Raw genomic sequence first — 12,059 nt, forward strand, 5'->3', positions numbered from 1 at the left:
CGTGATAACGGGTTTAAATAAATTAGCAAAGAGTCATTCAAATCAAGCAGCCTAGCCTCTGTTTCAACTTTCAAGTTTCATAGCCACCAAGAAAGTTGTTGGTGGTAATGCATGAGAATAAAGCAAGAGAAGCCCTTCTCCATTAAGAAACCCACAAAATCTTTAATAAGGAGATTGATATGAACAGATCAGATAGATGGAATTTATCTGTCACAAGGTAGATGTCCCTTTGGAATCAAGACAATAATTTATTAAGTCCTGCTGATTTAAAAGACAAATTATGCGTAATCAAGTGGTAGGGTAGCCCCATTGAGAGTAGAATTTACTGGAACTCGTGTAATTGTGTTTGGTTGCCTGGAAAAAGAGAGAAATAAAGAAAGAAAAGGATGCAAGGGAAGAGCACATATTCCAAAGAGGGTTTCTTTCTTCAGTTGAAAGAGTGGGGAACACAGTAATCCAGAGGGCAGGAATATGTACGGCCTGCTTTTTTCCATAATCTTTATCAAGGCATAGTCCCACCCACCATCTTCTTTCCATGACTCATGCCAACCAGCTTTGATCTGTTCCTTTCAAAAGTCAAATTCAGTTCAGACAAGTCAGGTTTCAGAGAAGCCTTCAAATGGGGATGGAGGTATTCTCAGTTCTGAAGCTGACATTACTTCTTTAGGTTTCAACACTTCTCCATCAAATGGGACTGCCACAAACAACCATTCCACCATACTTGTTCAAACTTGGTGCCTCCGTTTTCAGATCAACAAATTTGACTTCTTAAACACAACTGCCTGTAACAAGTTAAATGATCATAGTTTCTCAATTCAAGACTCGGCCACTAGTGGAAACTTGAAGAACACCACTAGATCAGTTTTCAAGTGACTGTCATACAGCCCATAACACAGTTGTGGTGTGGTCATTAGGGACAAAATTGATTTCTTTAGACAGGTTGTGCAAAAATATAAATAAACAAATAACTTAAATAGGATTTTGCCTAATCATATTATGATGCAGTAAGTAAACAATACAACATCATTCCGAGGGTAAAAACAATACAACAACATTCGGATGCCTACTCCTATCTAGAAGATACGCCTAACCATTCAGAAATATTGCCTCACAGGTCATAACTCCTCCACATGCTCAAAAGAAGAAAACTGCTTGTCTATGATGTTAAGAGTTTCTTGATCAATTTCAGCAGTGCCAACCAATTTAGGTAGAGAATAGTCTATTTCTTTTGCAGGTGCAGTATTACTATCATCAGTCTTATTCTTTGGCGTTTCATTGTCTTCAAGTTCCATTGTGCAAGAGCCTTTGTCTGAATTGAAAAGTTGCAACTTCACCTCCAGGCACGATTTCAAATCCTCCTCATTTCGGGCTCTATTGATTTTCTCTATAAGATCACTGATAACTGAGAGCCTTTCTGTCCTGACCCTTTTTGAAGCTTGATTAGATTCTTCTTCATCAATCGATTCATTGTTGTGACCATCCAAAGCCCATTTTTTAGCTTTCTTTAATCCCTCATCCACAATTTGTTGTATTTGCATTCTCATACGGTCACTTCTGATTGAGCTTGATCTTAGCTGCAACTTCAGGTTCTGGATCATTGTTTCATTGTTGTTCTCCACTGAAATTTGATTTGAATCTGCTACAGAGGGCGTATTGTCCTCCATAGACTCTACAGATAATACTTCCTTCAGTAAATCCACGCTCTGCATATATCGGTCAAAAGCTTCATTTTCCACTTCAATGTTTCTCTCCTTGTACTCCCTTAACCTGGAAAGTCTCCATTCATTGATAGCTGCAGCATCCTGTGACAATTCCCAAATATCATACAGCTACACAGAACAACTTAATCTAAAATGAGCATTAGTTTATCTGTGCACCTTTCTGGTTAGTGGCTTCCTTGATCGAAGTGAGACGTGCAAATTATTGAACTGGGCAAAACTGTTGGAAAGTTGTCGAAGTGATGCTGCTCTACTTACATTCCTGAATCACATTAAGAGGAGAAAGATAACACCCAGTTGAAAACAAGAAAAAGAACCAGAAAGATGCTTCAAATGTTTATACAACTTATGATCCAGTGAATTTATCAATAAAATCACTAGAAAGGAGGTAAGAATACAAGCTTTAATATCCAGGAAAAAACTGCCTTATGAAAGCCTGACGTCAAACAAAAAAGACACACCTAGATAGAAATTACAAAATTTTGACTATATAAAAGCAATAGAGGTACTCTAAATCTAAATTTAGAACCTCTTCCGGTAAACTAAAGCCAGTTAATGTTAGTTTTAGAACTCTGCCACAATTTATTTAGAACAATTATTTAATAGCACACTTCATGTTAGATGAAAATTGAAAAATGAGTTTTATTTTTCTCACCAATATCTCTTGATCTTTTCACCCAGGGCTGAAGTTATGAAAAATATTAGACTACGATGATGTATGGAAATTAAATTTTTCTTTTTCTCTGTTTTTTCTTGTGAGGTGGAGAGGAGTGCGGTTGGTTGTTACTCATGACCTACCCAGATTGAGATGGTTCTGAGGATGGCAGATCAAGAGGAGCAGCAGCAGAAGCTGGTGTCTTCTCGGAATGACTAGAATTTGCTTTCAAAACTGCATTTACCACAAAAACATGGAAAAGCAAATAAAATAAAATTTTATCATGTTAACAATAATTGGAAAAACTTCAGAAACAAATTACGCAAAGTAAACAGAAATTATTCATTATGCCAATAATACAACCACTTTTAATTTTGCTTCTTTGTCCTATTAATGTCGGAAGGTAAAATTGTGTTCATAATGCCACTAGTCTGAAGGACTTCTAGTTTTTTATTCCATCAATAACAGTTGAATCTAATCATGGCTACCAAAATATTTCATATCCATCTTGAAAAGGCAGATCGAATTATCTGCATGTATCTGGGCACTACACAACCCAGCAAATTTAACAAGAATGTTCTGGTCTCCATAATCCTAATACTAGGTGTAAAATATGGAGTAACTCATTCTATAACTATCATTGAGCACAGATGTTTTGTAAATGAGATGGGCTAGAAACAGTTAGTGCTTATGAACAGATGCATAGTGATTGAAGTTCTTCTATCGCTTCAGAATCTTATCAAAATGAGGTGATAGCAGAGACACCAAGGGCCACATCAAAAGCAGGCAATTGTTATCATCTTTATATCCATTAAAAATATGATTTTAACATGGCTCAACCTCAGGATGATATACTGATTTGAAATAATCAAATTCAGATTCATAAAGAAAATATAAACTTTTGAAAGCATAGCAATTGAAAATTCAGCACACCATGAATATGACAAGGATTTTGATTTCTTGAACAGCAACTCTTGCATTGTTCATATGGACACCTACAGAATTAATTAAAACTCATCAAAAAAAAAAAACACCATAAAAAGAATGCAGTGTAACTTCAATAGCAATATGACTTGCATGGACACCTGCAGAATTAATTAAACCCAAAACAGAAAACATAGAACAAGAATGAGATTTAATGGCAATGTACAGTACGATTCTGATTTCCAGAACCGTCTCCCTCCTTTTCTAGAAGTTCAGTTGAATCAGTTCATTCTGTACTTATGAGACAGCAATGCACAACACAGAAAGACCAATTCTCACTTCTCAGTAGTTCCTGACGACAAATAACTAGCATCCAACATGACTTTTTCACCTATCAAGGATACAAATGAGGATGAGCTAACCAGCTCAAGCACTCTACCAATGATAGGCATAGTACAACAGAGAAATATTTAATCGACATCATGCATCCACTCCATGAAAACGAAACCATGTTAGAACCTAAGGGTTTGGAAATACTTCCTCCATCAGTTAGCTACACCATATTTTCGGTAATAGATACACATGGTTTCATATATCAAATAACTCCTGACTTAATGGGTTAACATTTCTTCTGCATCAAATTCAAGAAATTAACCCGCTGGAAACTAAGAGGAATTATTGATAACATGCTCTGGACCCATAAGTATGATACATTAAACAAGAATATCCCGATTCTCTAGATCAAATTCAAATTTGAAAATCTGATAACTTCTTATAGCGCAAGAAGAGCCAACTGCAGAATTTTGAGTCCCTTTAATGAAATAAACGTGACAAAACACCTGTAGTTTCCCGATTACTTTTCACCCTGGTGCAATGATTTGAACTATGTAAAAGAACCACAAGCTCTTTATTATACACCGTTGCCTATTAGTCATCCGGCAATTTTGTGTGCATATTTCATATTATCTAGTCAGCTTCTATGGTTCAATCGACGTTACAACAGCTCTAAGGATGGAAACCCAGTAACAAGCCACCCCAAGACTGAAAATTCGACACATGCAGAGCCACCTAACTAAAGAGACTTTCTTTTTTCTGGCAATTAACAAGAAAAGAGTACAACACATATGTGAATTAGACAAAGGAATTCCTGGAAATGTGGAAAAAATGAGGAATGAAAATTGAGAAGACTTACCTAGAACGAGCAACATTGCCACACTGTCTGCACTTAGGCTTATTCTGTCCACGTTGCGATTTTGGAGCGATGTCCATACGATGGCCCGAACTAGCAGCGGCAGCCAGGGTTGTTGGCTTAGAAGGGGTCGTAGAGGCGCTCGAGATCGCACTGCTGTTATTGTTGTTAGGTGCCGGCGAGGCCGTCGCCATATCTGCAACTACGTTCTTTGAAGGCGCGTCCGCGAAATTGGAATTTCGGAGGAACCAAAGGGCGAGAGTGAGCCAATTCGCTAGCTCTTCCTTTTCCTTTCCCGAGCTCCTGAGGAAAGAATATTGTGTGCTTTTTTTATTTAATTTTTAATTTTTAATTTCATCGCCTGAAGTTTGGCATCTTGGATTCGTGGATGACGCAGATCAGGACGCCGGAGACGAGTCGACGACGACCATAGGGATTTGATTGACTTCGAAGCCGCTTTCAGCTTTGGGTTATCGGTCTCCTGAGTTCAGAATCAGATTACATGTAATTGGGCCAAGCCCAACACTGTTTGTTCACAATGGGCTCGTTTCGTCCTCTTCCTTTTTAAAAATTCTGTATATGGGCCTGGTATACTCAATCAAATATGATATGAATGATACAGCTTTGTAGAATCTTATTATATACTCTCTTCCTTTAAAAATATAATATATTTTTTAAAAAGTTAGATGTTTAATAATATAAGATATTTTTAATCTTTAAAAGTGTAATCATTACTTCTTTTTTTTAAAAGTGTCCCTATTGATGAATGGTTTTATATTTATTGTAGGATGTTTAATAAGGGTAAATATAAAAAGATAAAATTAGTTTAAAAGTACTTAACTACTTTATTGAAGGTGAGATTGGAGTAAAAATATCTTATATTTTTGATCGGAGAGAGTATAAATGTTGATCTTGATGATTTTTTAAGAATCACAATTAAAAAAAACAATTGGTCTAATTACGGATATTGTTTTTTATTTTTCAAATTAATGTGATGACATCATAAATTTTTTTAAGATTGCCTGAAGTTTCAATTCATGTTTAGAACTTTGGTAAATATCTCTCTTGAAACAAAAAAGATAGCTAGGTTACATAAATTGCTCTTAAACTTCATTAAAATTTCACAAAATTATAACCTATTTTAATTATACGCAATCTTCTATAAAAACAAAAGGAATGGTTGTATAATTTCAATGAGGCCTCAGATCAAGTATTTGTACTTTAATTTTTCTTAATTTGTGGGATAACATGTATAATCTAGGTTTACTTTCTAGAGATATTTAATAAGTAAGTTTTTTTGTGGAAAAGAATGCTATATAAGTTGAAAAAAAAGACTAAGAGACATTAAAGTAGGCTCCTTAAACAAATATAGAAATAAGAAATAGTGTAAATTTAAGACACGCCTAGCTTAAGCAGTGTGGATTTCTATATCTTTTACAGATGTAATAATTGTAATAATAATATATGTAGCTTTAATAATTATGAGGAATATGTCGTTTTGATATATTTTGGTGGAATATATCATTTTTGTTAAATTGAAATATCTAGAAGAGGAAGAGACAGATATGAAAGTGGGACAGTGATAGATAAAAAGCTGTTCATGAAAGTCATATACATGCATGTTGAATTTCTTATGATATATGCTTTACCAAAATATCTACCCAGTGGGATTGGGGGAATATACAATGCAAATTAAAGATGCCGAAACCTATTTACATCTATTAATTTTAATTACCAATAACAAATACCAAAAGAGACAAATACTGTATAAAACAAGCCCGAATCAGGCAAAATCAAATATTTTGGATCTCAACATGATCTCACTTTAATAAATCCAAATGGGGATGACGAGAAGTTTTGAATGAGCACTTTTTGTCCAAAAAAACAGTTTAGATAAATTAAATTCTATAATTCACTGAAGCCAAGAGATGAACTTATGAAAAATATGCTTATAGATTATTCATTAATAAAATTAAAGGGCACAGCCAAGCATGCATTGTTTTGTATGAATCACATGGCATGCTTCTAAATTGGTGCATGTTGATAGTATCATTTCTTATTATTAATGGCTCATGGGCACTCTTTGAAGACTCGAACCGATCTGGACGGTTAGACGAGTCATTTAAAGAAGAAAACAGTTTGGTTTAATCATTTGACTCATTCTGAAAATTGACTCGAGTTCGCCTACTTTGATCTAAATGGTTCTTGAATATCTAAAGTGAAAAAACCAAAACTTGAAATAGTTGAATCATTTTGACCTATTTTTTTAATATATATATATATATATATGTAAATAAATATCATTTTTATTTAATTATTATATCACCAATTCAACCATCGTCCTAATTGATTGAATCATGAGATTTGTGATCCACTGATCTTTTTAATTTATTATCCGATTTGATTTTTGAAACGTTGCTCATGGGACACAATCTGATTAAAAACTTGTGAATGGATTAATAGTGTGTGTGTACATTATTAAACATAATAATACAAGAATTAATAAGGTCCACGTGTTTGCATATCTTTTTCCATAGTTTGCTGCTGCTGAAATGAGTTTTGTTTCTTGTTCATGAAACTATCAAAGTGGGGAAAAGGAATATATATAGAGAAACGGAAAGATAAGAGATCATTTTCCTCCACAAAAATATGTATTGGTAGGCTAATCAATTACGTGGAGAAAGCTAAGCTCAATGTAATATGGCTCCTCCCTTGCACTAAACTACGAACCATCAAACATCATGCACTTCCAAAATATTCCATACACATCTTTTTCCTAGTTCATTAGAAAAACCCTCGTGAGAAAGATAAATTATAATATATTATAAATTGAGAGAATTGCATTTAAGTCTTGAAAGAAGAAATTAATGACAATTAGATCTCAATAAAATTATTTATAACAAATAAGTTGCAAATATCAATTTAAATAATTACAATTTTAAGAGTTATAAGTGTGTCAAAAACATATTTAAATTCTTTTAAGTAATTATGTAGATCAATATTTACAATTTATTTTAAAAAAATTCAAAAATCTATAACTATCGTTAATCTCCTCTTTTGGAATGTTATATTGTCATTCTCCCCTATAAGTTATCCTTCTTTCTTTACATAAATATTTAATTAGATAAAATTCGAGCATTCTTTGGCTTAATAAGAAATAACTCTTACAAAGATATTTTTTGCACTCATACATATTCAAATTCAAGATCTTGTACTTAAACGATCATGGTTACTTAGATTTAAGACCAATGCATGTTGGAAATAACTTATCCTTCTAATTTGTTGGTCTCTTGGCATATTTATCTCTGTTTTGCTCGCCTTGAATACAATCTCTTGCTTAAAAGGATCTAATAAATTATAAAGAGAACCAGCTCCACTTGTTTTGAAGTTATCATTCTTGAAAGTACCAGTAGTTTATATGTATTTAACACGTAATTAATTCTGTCTATATCAGCACTTTCACCTTACTTTATAAAACCCACTTGCCGACGTTGATGACTGCCATGATTCCGGTGTTATCTAAGCTAGGAAGTCCTCCTAATCTTCTCATCAAGAACAATGGGAATTTCATGGTTCATGAGACGACAAAAGACATTTCAAAATCTTATCTTTAATGACTGTGTAGAATCGGTCGACACCGAGGAATCCGCTACATTTGAGCAGTCTTATTAGAATTTTATTAGAAGGCTCAAAAAAGGAAGAAACAAGAGTCCAAGATTATAATGAAAGCAGAGACTTGCTCACAACCACAGATTCTCTCCTGCCAAAGAGGTCCTGTAGCCTTTTTTCTTATCCAAAGTACCGACTCGATCGGAACCAGTAGATTTATTTATTTACTTATTTATTTATGAGATGTTTTTCGTCCACGAAAACCAAGCTTAACTTGGAGGATATGGTGAAATCAATGTCATTCTTGCTCACTTGGTGGGGTTTGTCTGTTGTATTATGTGCTGCCAATACGAAACCACTAATTATTTATCATTCCGGGAGCCACAGTTTCATTTAGATGGAAATAAAAAAAAAAACAAAAGAAAAGAAGAATGACATTTAAGGACCCTCTAGAAATATTAATTATATTTAAAGACCTTGAAAGTTTGAAATTTCATATAAGAGCCATGGTTTTTAGTTAGAATTATTTTTTTAATTATTTTTTTTCAATATCTGAATTCCATATATATTTTCAGTGCTTAATTTTTCAATTTTTTCTAGCAATCATATTAGATGTTTTCAATATTGAAAGATAAATATTGAAAGTATATAAGATGACCATTAAAAAATTAAGCAAATAATTACCTAAGGATAGGTAAAAATATGGAGTGGATAAGTACGCCGAAATTCACTCAGAAAAATTTTAATTCCTATCAAGGACCATAGCCCTTTTTGAATTTCAAAATTTAGGATTTCTTGATTAAATATTTAATATCCTTAAAGTTTGCTTAAATATCATCCCCCCCTAAAAAGAAAAATCGCATCATGCTCTGCAAATTAACGTCAGAAGTTTCCGTAATTGGATAGATTCATAAAAGATGATAACTTTTACACACCAGAATCTGGTGGGTCCGGAACATGTTACGACCAGATTTCAGCATCCAGGGCTTGTAACTTATAAGAAACACGGTGAGCAAAAAAAAAAAAAAATGTATCAGCTTCTTGAAGCATAGTCACATGATTTATGCAATTCAGAAATTAATCATGAGACACAAGCAGGTGGTTCAAAAAGGTACTGCAGGTTGGTCCCACTAAAAAACTGGTGGCTAATCAGAGAAGAGAGCTTCTGCTTTGTTTGAGTTCATTAGATAAGAATGGATGGCATGGAGACACGTAAGGGTCAATGTGGAAACACGTAATCGTCATATGTCGGTCAACTTGCCTGAGCCTACTCGTTTTTTCTGAAGAGAATTGCTGTAAAATCTATTAATAATTAAATTAAAATATATTGATAACTGATTATATTATTAATATACTTTAATTTAATTATCAATAAATTTTATAATAATTAATTTTTTATAAAATTTATTGTAATTCTCCTTTTTTTTTTTTTTTTTTATTTATTTATATTTTTTTTGCACTTTTTCACTTTTCATTAACTAGGCCCCACTAATACTGTCTACTTCATTTCCTCCCTATAAATTCAGCCAATCAACCCATGTCTCGCAACTAATTCATTCATCCATCTATCATCTTCCACAGCAACCAGAGAGAAACTCAGCAGAAACCCAAATGGCCTTAACACTACGTTCTTCAAATTCCTCCTTTTCCCAAATAGAAGCCAAACTTCCCAAACCCTCGGACGATTGCTTCTCCTCCACAGTCTGCTTTCCTAGAATCAAACCATCATCATCATTCCCTCTTAGAGCAATAAAGAGCAGGATGCTGCAACAAGAACCACATGTCATGGTCGCCACCGCCGGCGGCAGCACGGAGGAGCTGCTGCATCCGCCATTGGTGGCTCCTCATAAGCACGACGATTCAATGAGAGTACCAGTGTTTGTGATGCTGCCATTAGACACGGTGACGATGGGAGGGACTCTGAACAAAGCAAGAGCCATGAATGCGAGTCTGATGGCTCTGAAGAATGCAGGAGTAGAAGGAGTCATGGTGGACGCTTGGTGGGGTCTGGTAGAAAAAGATGGTCCTCTCAACTATAACTGGGAAGCCTACGCTGAACTTGTTCACATGGTTCAAAAGCATGGCTTAAAGCTTCAAGTCGTCATGTCCTTCCATCAGTGTGGAGGAAATGTCGGCGACTCCTGCAGGTGCGTGTGTATATATATAGATATATTTCCATGCATATACAGCTTGAAGCTACATTATATTAATGACAGTTTTGTCTGTGTTTCAATTTTCAGTATTCCTCTGCCTCCATGGGTGCTTGAAGAAATAAGCAAGAACCCTGACCTGGTTTATACAGACAGATCTGGGAGGAGAAATCCTGAGTATATATCTTTGGGGTGTGATTTGATTCCTGTTCTGAGAGGAAGGACGCCTCTTCAGGTGTACTCTGACTTTATGACTAGTTTTCGTGACAGGTTCAGAGATTACCTGGGCAATGTTATCCAAGTAAGTTTTATAACATCTAATTCAGCAAATCTTGATACATACACGAGATTAAAGTAAGATTCTTGAGCTGTAATTGAGTAATGAATTACTGTGGTGATGGTTCAGGAAATTCAAGTGGGAATGGGCCCTTGTGGAGAACTCAGATATCCATCTTATCCAGAAGCCAATGGAACTTGGAGGTTTCCTGGGATTGGTGAATTTCAGTGCTACGACAAGGTACTATAAAACTCATTAAACTCCACGGGAAAAAAATTTACAGTATATGAGGACTTGTGTTTCGATTTCTGAATTGTGAATTAATGTGATGACGCAGTATATGAGGGCTTCGTTGGAGGCAGCGGCAGAGTCGATAGGGAACAAGGATTGGGGAAGAAGTGGGCCACATGATTCCGGCCAATACAATCAATTTCCGGAAGATACTGGATTCTTCAGACGAGAAGGAACGTGGAACTCCGATTATGGAAGCTTCTTCCTCACCTGGTACTCCAACAAACTGATCGAGCACGGCGACAGGATCCTCGAATCCGCCGCCCGGATATTCAATTCCACCGGAGCAAAACTCTCCGGCAAAATCGCCGGCATCCATTGGCATTATACGACGAGATCGCACGCCGCCGAGCTAACCGCCGGCTACTACAACACCCGATTCCGCGACGGCTACCTCCCGATCGCACAGATGCTAGCGAAACACGGAGCCATCTTCAACTTCACGTGCATGGAGATGAAGGATTCGCAGCAACCTCATCACGCGAATTGCTCGCCAGAGGGACTGGTGCGTCAGGTGAAGATGGCGACTAGGACGGCGAGAGTACAGCTCGCCGGGGAAAACGCGTTGGAGAGATACGATCGGGATGGGTACGGACAGGTGATGGAGACAAGTAGATTGGATTGCGGCAACGGGTTGGTGTCGTTCACGTATCTGAGGATGAACAAGAGGTTGTTCGAAGAGGAGAATTGGAGGCATTTCGTGGAATTTGTGAGGAGCATGTCGGAAGGTGGTCGGAGACAGAGACTTCCAGATTATGATTCGCGCGGGACTGATCTTTACCTTGGACACATGGAAGGGATTCACAATAAGAAGAACAAGAAGCATGTTCAAGAAGTAGCTATGGTGTGAATTGAATATTGTGAGATCTCTGTTTTACAGGAGCATTTTCTCTCATACAAGGATCTAAAATATGCACGTCAAGACCCCGGCAAGATCTTCGGCATATTTCATTTCTTCAGTTCTTGTATACATATACAATTACAGGAGAATTAGTCTAAGCTCTCACACAGAATCTTAAATTACTTTAGCTGTCAATTTACTAGAAGACTTTGGTGCATGGCAGTTAAGCCCCGACCGGCGGTGGGATTCCGGTGATACCGTTATACCTTGATTTAACTACCCTAACGGTGAGAGGTTTAACGAACCAAAACTTTCACAATTTGGGCCTTCAAAATCTTGGGGGCCCATCTAATTATTAAGAAGACCGGTTAGACGAGCTAGCCCTCGAAACTTGGCCCAAAAGAA

At 36.0% G+C, this 12,059-nt stretch overlaps 2 protein-coding genes across 2 annotated transcripts; one reads left to right on the forward strand and one right to left on the reverse strand.

The window, feature by feature from the left end:
• Positions 1-969: 969 nt before the first annotated feature.
• On the reverse strand, positions 970-4,926 carry LOC129310461 (uncharacterized). Its single transcript, XM_054952308.1, has 5 exons — positions 4,490-4,926; positions 3,307-3,368; positions 2,517-2,607; positions 1,878-1,980; positions 970-1,802 (listed from the first exon to the last, which is right to left on the reverse strand). Exons 1-5 carry the CDS (start codon positions 4,678-4,680, stop codon positions 1,116-1,118), a joined length of 1,134 nt encoding a protein of 377 aa, XP_054808283.1. The 5' UTR covers positions 4,681-4,926; the 3' UTR covers positions 970-1,115.
• A 4,727-nt stretch (positions 4,927-9,653) lies between these two features.
• Positions 9,654-12,059, forward strand: LOC129310482 (beta-amylase 3, chloroplastic-like). The gene is made up of 4 exons (XM_054952333.1): positions 9,654-10,242; positions 10,336-10,546; positions 10,652-10,762; positions 10,860-12,059. Exons 1-4 carry the CDS (start codon positions 9,707-9,709, stop codon positions 11,661-11,663), a joined length of 1,662 nt encoding a protein of 553 aa, XP_054808308.1. The 5' UTR covers positions 9,654-9,706; the 3' UTR covers positions 11,664-12,059.

Source organism: Prosopis cineraria, unplaced genomic scaffold (genome assembly GCF_029017545.1).
Source record: "Prosopis cineraria cultivar Desert tree isolate PC_DT_omini unplaced genomic scaffold, ASM2901754v1 PC5, whole genome shotgun sequence".
Taxonomy (NCBI): Eukaryota; Viridiplantae; Streptophyta; class Magnoliopsida; order Fabales; family Fabaceae; genus Prosopis; species Prosopis cineraria.